Source organism: Parambassis ranga, chromosome 24 (genome assembly GCF_900634625.1).
Source record: "Parambassis ranga chromosome 24, fParRan2.1, whole genome shotgun sequence".
Lineage (NCBI taxonomy): Eukaryota > Metazoa > Chordata > Actinopteri > Ambassidae > Parambassis > Parambassis ranga.
In genome coordinates, this window is record NC_041043.1 from 16,508,925 (window position 1) to 16,520,946 (window position 12,022).

General features: G+C 47.6%; 1 protein-coding gene across 1 annotated transcript in view; it reads right to left on the bottom strand.

Moving 5' to 3' along the window:
* myt1la (myelin transcription factor 1-like, a) overlaps nt 1-11,219 on the bottom strand; it is a 46,852-nt gene extending 35,633 nt beyond the window's left edge. The window contains exons 1-4 of the mRNA XM_028396558.1: nt 11,105-11,219; nt 1,935-2,033; nt 1,482-1,536; nt 1,302-1,335 (exon numbers count right to left, since the gene is read on the bottom strand). Coding sequence (XP_028252359.1) covers nt 1,302-1,335; nt 1,482-1,536 — 89 coding nt within the window. The 5' untranslated portion in view covers nt 1,935-2,033; nt 11,105-11,219. The remainder of the gene's footprint in view (nt 1-1,301; nt 1,336-1,481; nt 1,537-1,934; nt 2,034-11,104) is intronic.
* Nucleotides 11,220-12,022: the final 803 nt, after the last annotated feature.

The window sequence follows — 12,022 nt, forward strand, 5'->3', positions numbered from 1 at the left end:
GTGGAGGTTTGTTCAAGGTGATGCCGCTCATCAATCAGTGTGGGAGACTGATAGCGTTATGCTATTGATCCCATCACAGCTCTGTCTGTGTGTGTGTCAACCAAACATAAAATCCCCACAATGCATCAGTGAAACCTCGACAACCACTTAAACTCACCCTTTTGTTAAAATCACAGACACACACACTTCCATCCGTTACCACGGCGACGGTGTGTTTCTTTCAGGAAGTTTCTGACCTCAGTTGAATGTGAATGACTGAAACCTTCACATATCTGACGCTGACTCTTTCAGTACCTCGCAGCACCTCGATGCTACATGTTAGCTTCAAGGTGTGTGGACAGTTTAACCTGGAGGTCTGTGAGGAAGGACAGGTGTCCCCACAAACACCCGGAGTCCTCCACAGTCCACATAAAGTCCAAGTTTACTGAGAAACATCTGTCACATTGCACACGACCACATGTTTCTGCCTGCAGGTCAGTGACGACTGACGGAGACATCTGAGCGTCCCCTCAGAATATATTTCACGGTTTTTACTGTTGGAATCGTCTCCACCGTCACTGCGGGCTTCAAAGCCTCTCAGTCCGCGTCTGGCCCTCGCCGTCACCCGTCAGATTATAATTCAGGCTAAACCGTGGCGAGCGCTCAGCTCCTCCACTCGGGGCTCACAGGACATGTTGTTTACAGTAAAGCGCTGACCTGGATCAAACTGGGTTCAAGCGTAATCTGCTGCACACACCAATATTTGTCAGTTTTACTAAATGAGATTAAGTGAGGCAGAAAGCCTTCACACACACACACAGGGAGCTGTGAGATCAGCAGGTGTTTTTCTGTGAGTCTTATTGGTCCAGTCTGATTCTAACGCAGCGCTGTCAAACACCAACATGAAACTGATGTGACTGCTGGATGTCCTGATATGGTGCAGCAATGGGGACATCATTTCCTTTGGCTAATCAGGAAGTTAGCCTCTCCTGTGTGTAGTTCAGCAGGATCATCTTCACTAATGAACTCCACTTCATGATGTTTGAAGCCTGAATATGATCACCAGAAGCTAAAAGCTAATGCTACGCTATCAACCAGCTACAGCACGGTCACATGACTACACCATCAGCACCACCAGGTCTTACCGCTCTGACCTCTGACCTCTTCTACAGTACAAACACCTGGAGGAGCTTTAATGACAACGTCTGTAGTCCCATTTAGCCACTTGTTAGCATGTAGCCTTTGTTCATACAGTAAACAGTCATCAGTGTGTGTGTGTGGTATAATGATGCAGTTATAACAGGGCTCCTCAGTTCACCTACCTGAATAACTCCTGTGTCACGGCCTCCACGGCGGCTTCAGACAGACACACAACACAGAGATTAACAGACTGCAGTGAGATCAGCTGTATGAGGCAGATTAGCATTTATGTTCAGGTATTATCTTGTTAGCATAAACAGCGGCTATGTCACGTCTGAAAAATATCCTTTAACAGATCGTACCTCTGATGCCTTTGGATCGTGTTCGGTGGCGTTTTTCACCCACATTCACCTCCATCTGCAAACAGAGAACAGTGTGTTGTTTGTTGTATATTTATTGTACAGCTGATTGAAAACAACACCCTTCTAACAGCTAAATCACAAAGCTAGCTGCTAACACATGCATGGATAAAGGCATAGCATCCGAGAAAATAACATGGGGAAGCCAAACTTCCCTTAAAGCTGAAGCTAGCAACAACATTTTCCACTGTTTAGCATAGAAACCAATAATTAGCATTAGCATTTTTTTTTCCATGTTTACATAGCGTAAATAAAATTCTTTGGTTTGATTTGATATTGATTAGCTAGCAGTGACAACATGCACCATGGCAGGCTATACTTTGACATTCATTCTCTGGTCATTAGCTTTGCTAATTGAAATGCCATTTCTCTTTTTATTGCACAGATGTGTCGTACCTCGGCGTGGCACCGCCTGGATCTGCTGCTGCTCCTGTAGCTGAAGACTCTTTTTTTAAACCCAACAAAAACTCAGAAGTCGTCTTTCAGAATCATGATCTGCAAGCACAGAGAACAACAGGCTCACTTCATTGTCTGTGAAATATGTAAACATAAGTGACATTTCAGGACGTGAGAGGCTCAAGACCAAAATATCATCTCCACATTTTCACTTTCTAATATGAACTGGAACTCCAGACAGGTCGCACATGATCACATTCACCAGCCGTCAGCGTGACCCACAAGTGAGGGTTAATGAGGCAAACAACATGGGGGGTTAACCTGGGGAGGGTTGCACCTTTCAGCAGCAAATAATAGGGTAAGAATGCTTTTATTTTAAAGGAGCACTGAGTCAAAATTATAGTGAAACATTTGAGTTCCTGTAAAAACCGCTAATGCTAACCTCAGTTCACACAGTAACTACCATCTAAACAGAACTGCAGCATGTTTCAAATTCTTAAATAAGACAAAAGAATCACAGCAGAACTCCGGGAGCGCTCACTGGGAGGATTTCAGTGCAAACAGGCGCAGAAAAAACAGAAACAGAGTTTGATGCTGAAGACGTGAGCAGCAGCTCTCTGTGCTGCTCCTCTCCGCTCAGCTGCAGTGCAGCTCGGGGGGGTCTGCAGCGCTAATATAAATGTAAATTCTGGACAGCCTCGCCTGAACTCTCAACCAGCTACCATTATGTTTCCACAGCACACCGAGGGCGGGTGCATCTGAGGCCGCCACTCCACTGAGCGTGCTCCAACGCACCCACATCAAACACCGTCTTCCCTCCCTCTGCTGCAAAGAGCTCCGCCAAAAAAGAGCCCTCCACCTCCCTGGAAACCATACGAGTGAGTGGGCCGCACACTCGCCGTGTGTGTGTGTGCAGATGATGTACTAACCTCATCATTATGTGTGTGTGTGTGTCTTTATGACTCTGCTTCCATAGGCTGCATCCTTGTTCTGCCTTTCTGTGTGTTTGGACCTCCATATGAGGACATTTTGCTTTGTGAGGACATTTTTGTCAACTCAGGTTATTTTTGTATAGTGAGGACCAGCAAGTCCTTTTTTGGCGAGCAGGGACATATTTTGGGAAACCAAGGACACTTTCAAATCAGAACATTTTTGGTCGGTCATCGTTTTACGATGAGCAGAAACACTTCCTGTACAATAAGGAGGTTTGAATCAAGTGAGGACCTTATATTTATCTTAAGTTTTTACTTATATGTTATATGTTGCAGAGTGAAGAGTAACGCCATTTCGATTCTCTGTATGTCCAACACATATAGCAGATTTGACAATAAAGCTGACTTTGAACTTTATTGGACAGACTTGTGGAAAACAAGAATAAATAGGCAAAGTGAGGACATTCTGTTTTGTTAAGACATTTTTTCAAGTCATGATACATTCATGATTATTTGTATAGTTAGGACACGTAGGACCTCTTTCGGACTAAATGATGTTGTTTTAAGGGACATTTTGTCCTCAATGAGGACAAGTATGAACTGGTTTGGGCCAAAAGGACATTTTAGAACAAATCTAGGACAATGTCTTTCTTACGTGAGGACACTTTTGTCACATTTGTTTACAAAAGAATTTAGAGACATTATATCACATGGATGATTCCATGTGCATGTATGTCTGATAAAGTGTAATAACAATGTAATAACATCTGTGCTGGTTTCAGGTGTCTCATTAGCTCGGCTGTGAAACACACACATTAACAAGTGAAGCAAAAAATGAAAGAAAAACGAGCTCAGCCGGTGCATTGACGTGTTTCTGTGTGTGTGTGTCACAGTGTCCTATATGGCTGGATCGGCGCCGTGTGAAGAGGAGCTTCCTGCTGTTTAGTATTCAGTCCCACACTCTGCCTGTCTGGTACAATATGATGCAGAGCTCTCCTATACTGAGACACACACTTCAATATACCAGCACATACCCTGACACACACACACACACACACAGAGACACACACACTGCACACAGATTCATTTGAGCTTCACACACTGGTGTAGAAATGTGCTCTCTGTATCGGTGCCTTTTTTTTAACTCAGTCTATCGTCCCTCTTCGTCAGAGTTCTGGTATCTGTAGCGCCCCCTGCTGGTCACAACACTGCAGTATTTTCCCATCCACATCGTGCACTTGTGAGGTTAGCAACTGTGCAATTAAGCACACATCAGTATCGACATATGTGAGGTTATGAATCCATGGCTAACGCTCATTCTAAGGAGTTCCAGCAGCCAATTAGCTGCTAGCAGACCTTAAAGCTTCAGTGCTGTTGCCATGGTTACCAGCAGTTTCACAAACAGTAGCTGTGTGTCAATGCATCCTCCAGCTTACAGAGACAAGGTCGCGGCGGTGCCTATATGCTTTTCTTGTCTCCTAGAAACAGTAAACAGTATTTTTAGCAGCAACCGGCGAATGTTAAAGCAGGCTGCCTCTGTTAGCATGCTGCCTCTGTTAGCATGCTGCCTCTCTATTGGCATGCAGCCTCTGTTAGCATGCTGCCTCTGTTAGCATTAGCCCATTGACACCTTTTCTTCTCTCTTCCTTTTCTTACAGTCCATCTGGCTCTGGTTGCCGCCATGTTTGAGAGTTATAGCAACCTTCACCTGTGTGCAATACTTCGGATCAAGATGGCGCCACCTGTTGCAACGTGACATGCTGGGTCTGCAGATCCAGCCTCTGAACGGAGACATGAGGAGCACGTTCCACTGAAGGGTCTGAGTTCAACTGTGAGGATTTAGGCTCTGGAGTAGAGATGGAAGTTTACAAGATCCAGTACATCTGATCTGACCAGGTGACACATCACAACCCAGGAGGAGCTGGACAATCATGGATGGACGGAAAAATCTGAACAACCCGAAACAAGCCGAGGACCCACTTTCATACTTAAAGAACTGTAGTTGGTCATTTGTCATGTCGCTCCCTGAAATTGTTCCATTTTCAGGCTTCTGCTGCACACATCTAAACACTCACAGGCAAACGTTTGTGAGCGCGCACACGCCTCACCTGGCTGCTGTGTTTGTGGTGTTTTATTACAGCGGAGGACTTTTATCAGACCCAACAAACAGAAACACCTGGTGTGTGTGATGTGATGCTGCAGCGCACAAACCAAACAACACAACTGCACACAGAGGGGGGGAGGGAGGGCGGAACGGCGGGAGGGAGGGAGGAAGGGAGGGATGGGTGGACCAGCCAGAATCTGTTTTATTCTGACTGTGAAACACTAACAGTGAATTTTGAGTCCTCTTATTCTTCTTCACCTAAGATGTTGGCAGCCTGCTGTTTTCTGATTGGCTGTGTGTCTGTCCACATGTGTCCACAGGCAGCTGGTTCTGTGTCTGCTGGTGCTGAGGCCTGGAACCAGAGACCAGACTCTGGACCATTGACAGTAAAAACTATGGACAGATCTTCCGTGACGTCACCCGTTTGTTTCTGAAGAGCCGTTTTGAGGCTTGGTGGGAGGTTCCGGGACGTGATGACCGCCGCCATGTTGGTAGCATCACATCCGGCAAAACTCTCAAATATGGACAAAGAGGGGGAGCATAGGGGGCGGGCGATCGTGGAAGCAGGAAACTCTGTAACTCTGGCTGTAAACGTTCTTTTCTGCTGTGAAGTCGGCCATTTTTACATGGGAGTCTATGGGAAATTACTCGCTTTTGGAGCCAGCCCCCAGTGGTTGCAGCGTGAATTACAAGTTTTGACACTTCTGAATGGGTTTCAACTTTGAGCCCCGAAGGTTGCCGCTTGCTCTGGACAGAAGGACAGAAAACACATTAGGATGGCTGGACAGGCTGGGAGTGCTGGTGAAGAGGGTGGAGACAGGCAGGTCAAGATCCCGGGCAACCTGCAGCTGTCACTCAAAACATCACGCCCTAATTATGCCCTAATTATGCAAAACTGAACCAAGCCAGAGACCCTGCACTGCAGGACGAAGCAGGTTCAGATGATGGAGGCTGTTGTAGCATGGAGGTCTGTGGGGACTGGCGTGTGTTTGGGAGCCACCCTCAGGTGGACACCTGAGGAAGTGCAGTTTTTGTCAGGGAGACGCTGCCGGCTGACTTCAAGTCCTTATAAATCACTTCTAACAGCAGAATGAAGACGTTCGTGTAACACGACGTGCAGCTGACTCTGCTGCACACAGCAAGGACGGGAACTTCGCTGTGAACATGCTCAGACCTCCAGCAGCCGTCAGAGCTGCAGCAGTCTGCACACTTCCTGCTACAAACACACTGCAGCAGCTCCAGCCGACTCCCTCCTCCACACCACCCCCACCCCACCTCCCTCCTGGTTTCCATGGAGACTACACTGATCAGGTGATTAGCTGTGTCAATTAACCTCTGACCAATCACAGAGAGGCTGAGCAGCTGTGAGGTGCAGATACCATCAGAGCTGGATTCAGCCGCTCAGCTCTGATGGTCCGAACGTCCCGCTAAAATTCATGATGATTGATTATCGACGGACTGTAGGAGTTGTTCTACATCAGCCGTGAATCAACTTTCTGTGTTTATTTTACTGTAAATAAACTGTGAATGAAGATTTTATCTCCAAATAAATAAAACTACACAGATCATTTTTTAACCCTCTTCACACCTGAGCCTGACTCCTCACACTGTAAGGAGCTCTGCTGTCCTTCATGTCGAGCTCTGAAGTGCCACAGCTCCGATGTCTGGACACACAGAGAGATCCTCCTCACAGCAGGACCTCTTTAAATGTATTATGAGTGTGCAGCTACTCGTCTGTTTCTCAGATTGCAGCGCTTTAGAAATAACCGGTCAGCTGACCCGAGGCCGTCGTTACATCCTGTGAGTCAGCAGGTCAGGATCACTCACTCTTATAAAAGTCGCATGAATTTGTGCCCTGATGAGTAACCGTTAACTGGCTTATTCACCAGTAATATAAACTTCACTTGTCCATTTCTGCAAACTTTATTCTGAAAGGATTTATTTTTAAAGGGACAGTACGCCTCAAACTCAAATATTCAGATTAAGCTACTGAAATGTTCAAGTTCCAGATTTCTGCCTTCTCTCTAGCATAAAGGAAGGAAACAGCACTCAAACCACCTAAAAATACACCTGAAGGAGTGAAGAGGATCTTTAATTAACCCTTAGACCACCACCGTGATGTTATCATAAACAAACCCCAGGTAAAAACACAACAACAAAAACTTAGTGGCTAACTGCTAGCTCGTCTAAGCTAAAGCTTTCATCACCTTTAACCCAAAGATCGTCATCAGTCACACACACTGTGCTGTTCAAGCCCACTTTGTTCTGGTGAGCCAACACAGGGCTGGTTAGCATGTTAGCAGGTTAGCTCTGACTGACTGTTCATTACTGCACCCCCGGTGTGATTTAAAGGCAGCGTTACATCACAAACTTTCAATTAAAGAGTCGTTTTTCACTGTAGACACTCCTCCTCCTCCTCCTCCTCCCATCCTTCACCTCTGTCAGTGAACAGCGAGAGTGGGCGGAGCTGTGTGTGTGTGACTGACAGGATGAGGAGTGGATGTGGTCAGTGTGTGAAGCTTTAATGATCTGTAACAAGCAGACAAAGCAGGTCGTGAGCGGCTACAAGGATCCACGATCGTTACTGCTGCTCGAATTACAGTGTGTGTGTCTGTGTGTGTGTAATTCTTTCTATGTTTTAATTAGCAGAAATGCTATAAAAGATATAACAGACATTTTTAGGTGACTGACAAGAGAGGGGGGTCAAAGGTCAACAGGAGGAAAACACACACACTTCAAGTAAAACAGGGTCTACCTCCGATGAATCACTGAAACTGCGTGTGTGGTATTTACACTATGAGTCATTCTGAGTCCACAATAGACTGTGGATGATGCCTCCTGCTACGTGTGTGTCTGTGTGTGTGTGTCTGTGTGTGTGTCTGTGTGTGTGATGTGCATTGATCAGACGGGAATAATCAGATTGATGGCTGTCTTGGCAGCAGTTCAGGCGGACGGTCCAGACGCCGTCTCGGGGGTTTGACTTGACGGAGGAACGCCGTCTGTGTCACACGCCGGGTCGGACAGGATTAGTTGTTACTTTTAGAGTTTGTAATTAAACTGTTTTGTCTCCAGTGAAATGATCACAAACTGGAAACAAACACTAAAGGAAATTCAGGATTTTTAGCTTTCGAATTGTCCTTGAATGCATCATGTACATTTGCAGTAACGACTCAGTAAAAACAGAAAGTCCTGTCCTCCTCAGCAGCCAGCAGGACGCCATGATGGAGTCACATGTGAGCAGCAGTCACATGACCAACACTCAGAGAGTCTGTGCCTGGCCTCGACGCCAGAAAAGGCGACGAAGGAGACGTTTGTGGAACCGTGCAGACGGCAGCGGATTAAAACATAACTGAGCTAAGAGCCACAGGTGTGTGTCTGTGAGCAGCAGAGTGGCCGAGTGTGAGCTCAGCCTGTGTTTAATATCCTCTGTCTGACACACACACACCAACACACAGACACACACAGACACACAATCACTCACACACAGACACACACACTCACTCACACACAGGCAGCAGATGAGGGGGGTGTATTTTCCTGCGGTTATGAATGATCCTCGGCTCTGACAGGAAATAAAGGCGCTCTCTGCCTCTCTCTCTCTCTCTCTCCCTCTCTGTCCCTCTCTCTCTCCCTCTCTCTCTCTCTCTCCCTCTCCCTCTCTCTCTGTCCCTCTCTCTATCGTCCCTCTCTCTCTCTCTCTCCTCTGTCTCTCTCTCCCTCTCCCTCTCTCTGTCCCTCTCTCTCTCTCCCTCTCCTCTCTCCCTCTCTCTCTCTCCCTCTCTCTCTCTCTCTCTCTCCTCTCTCTCTCTCCCTCTCCTCTGTCCTCGTCCCTCTCTCTCTCATCGTCCCTCTCCTCTCTCTCTCTCTCTCCTCTCTCTCTCTCTCCCTCCTCCCTCTCTCTCTTCCCCTCTCTCTCTCTCTCCTTCCCTCTCTCCTCTGTCCCTCTCTCTCTCTCCCCTCTCCCCTCTCTCTCTCTCTCCCTCTCCCTCTCTCTCTCTCCCTCTCTCTCTCTCTCCCTCCCTCTCTCTCTCTCTCTCCCTCCCTCTCTCTCTCCCTCTCTCTCTCTCCCTCTCTCCCCTCTCTCTCCCTCTCCCCTCTCTCCCTCTCCTCTCTCCCTCCCTCTCTCTCTCCCTCTCTCTCTCTCTCTCTCTCTCTCTCTTTCATTACTTCTCACTTCACCTCTTTGTTTACACAGTGAAGCAGCAGAGAGAGAGAATCACACACAGAGCCGCCAAACAGGACCAGAACACAGAGCCCGGTCCAGCTTCAGCACTAGGAGACGATCCAAACCCACACAGACGGCCCAGATTCATCAGAGCACCACGGAGTCACTCGAACATCTGGTCCGGTCATCACACACAGGAACACACACTCTGCTGAACACACAGGTTTGCCTCACACTGGTTCATACAAACAGCTCGACGCTCTGACGCTCTGACGCTCTGATCTGCAGTCAGTCCTCACACTCCACACTCAGTCATTCCAGGCACATCACACCCTCAGCTCCGACTCCAGAAACATGCAAACAAGTTGTGTTTCTTCAGAAATCAGGGTGGAGCGCACAAAGAGAGCGACTTTACACAGAGACAGAGCCCAGCCGTCACAGAGGACGACAATCAGAGCACAGTGAGCGTGTGCGGCTCGTTAGTTAAAAGATTTCCTGAAAAGTTTCCTCATGAATCATTTATTCCTCTACAGGAAGTTTCTGGAAGTTTTAAAGCTGCTCATTCCAGAGTGACCATGATGGAGGACTGTCAGAGCTCTGGAAGCTCATTTGATCCATGGCTGCTGCATGAACTGCTGCTCTGAGATTAACAGGATATTTACTCCACCTACAGAGGCACTGAGGACAGGTGGTGCTCGTGGAGAGGTGATGTCAAAGTGTTTCGGACAGACGGGGTCATGTGACAAACCCGTTCCTGTGTGTGAAGTCTTCTTTAAAAGCTGATTTATACTTTCATTAATTTAAACATGGAACAAGCTGCTTTTCTCCTTCTCACCAGATGTAACGCTAACGTTAGCGAGCCATTAAACACGACATGCACACCGTCAGTGGTGGTTTGTGGTGCGTTCGGAAGCCTGCAGGTTGGCATTTTAAAGCAGATACCGTCACTGAACATCCTTCAGCTTCTGAATGTGGAAACAATCCGCTGCTGGATTTAAATATTGTAGTAACAGTGACCGCCATCTTAACTTATTTTGCTCCATAAGCATCTTTTACTAAAATTAAAAACCTGGAGAATATTTCCATTGTTCATGTTTTCCAGGACTTGTGATGCATTCAAAGCCCTGCAGCTTCGCGTGGTATTTTGAGCATTCGGATTCAGCCCCTGAATGTGGCAACAAGTTGCTGGAAGTCTTTAGTTTAGGATTTGCGGTGAGTTCAAAGGCCTGTCGCCTGCTGGGAAATCACAGATGTTGATGCAGTCAGCGCTCATCTGGTGCAGAAGTGTCCTTTCTCACAGAGAAATGTTTCAAAAACTAAATATTAATAATAATAATAATAAAAAAACATCCAGCATAGGATTCGTGATGCGTTCACACTCCTGAAGCTTTGCGTGGTATTTTGAGCATTTGGATGCAGACACTGTCACTGAGCCACTGTAACTTCACCTGCTCTGAAAGCACCACTCAGCTCCTGCATGAGGCGACATGCTGTCAAATAAAACCACTCAACATGTTCCAGGTGTGAACATCAACAGCAGAGTTACTGACTTTACTGCATCATTCTGCGGACTTGAACTGCACACACATGTAACAAGTCATTTCTGTAGGACACAGACTTATCAATCAGCCCTCACAGCTGTTTGTGTGGAGTTCTGCTGCTTGTTATTGATCACAGCGGACCTGATCAGCCTGTAGGGTCACTGTGTTGATGTCAGAGCGCACCGAGCGGCCACCACACACACATGTAACACACACACATGTAACACACACACATGTAACACAATCAGGAGGTGCCGTAAGGTCACTGAAAGCGCGCGCACACACACACACACACACACAGGATCCAGGATCGTTCACACACAGGCGCACGCTCACTGTCACTCTCACACAACGCACGCGTGACACCGCACCAACATGACGCTGACCGTGAAGGCGCGTGAGCAAATCACAAAAAGAGAGAGACATACTGAAATGGCGAAGATGGAGCCTCCTCTACCTCCGTGTCTTCTTCCTCCTCTCCTCTTCCTCTCTGCTCTCAGAGTCTGCAGCCTTCTGCTCTCACTCCGTCTCTCTCAAGGTCTCTCTACCGCGCGCTCTCTCTCTCTCTTTTGTCGCTGGCCATGCCTTCACTGGAAGGAGGAGGAGGGGGGGGGGCAGACAGACAGGAGGGAAGAGGAGGAGGAGGAGGAGAGGATGATGATGGTGATGATGAAGATGGTGGAGGGAGAATCAGACACTGCAGCAGCAGCGGAAGAAGAAGGAGACGGCGGCTTTACCTCTCTCTCTCTCTCTCTCTCTCTCTCTCTCTTTCCTCCTCTTCCTTTTCCTCTCTTTCTTTATTTCTAGCGGACGCGCGCACGCAAGCACGGCGACGCGCCCGATCCTAAGAGAGAGAGAGAGCGGGGGTGCGCGCTGCACGCGCTCTCTCTCCCTCTCTCTCCCTCTCTCTCTCTCTCCATTCTAAATTAATTCCAAACGTGTAGACTGTGTGTGTGTGTGTGTGTGTGTGTGTGTATGCAGGAAAATCTCTCACACACACACAGACACACACACACAGGGTCTCTATAGGCGTTGAGATGTGTCAGTGTGTAGTTCCCTTTGTTCTGCTCTGTGTGAACACAGCCTCTCATTCAGCCTGCTGATCAGACTGTATCAATAATAATCAATAATCAATAATCAATTAAAGAACATTGGTCTGGGTGTCCTGCAGGCCCCAGAGGCTCTACTGGCTGTTTCCTGATGCTTCCTGTTTTTGTACCAGCAGAAGTCCTGAACCTGTCACCTGGTGGACTCAGAGCTCCGCCTCGTACAGGCTCATCAGCAGCAGCAGGGGGCGGAGTCACAGGCCAGGTGGAGCAGGGCTGCTGGTCCCGGGCAGGGACAGC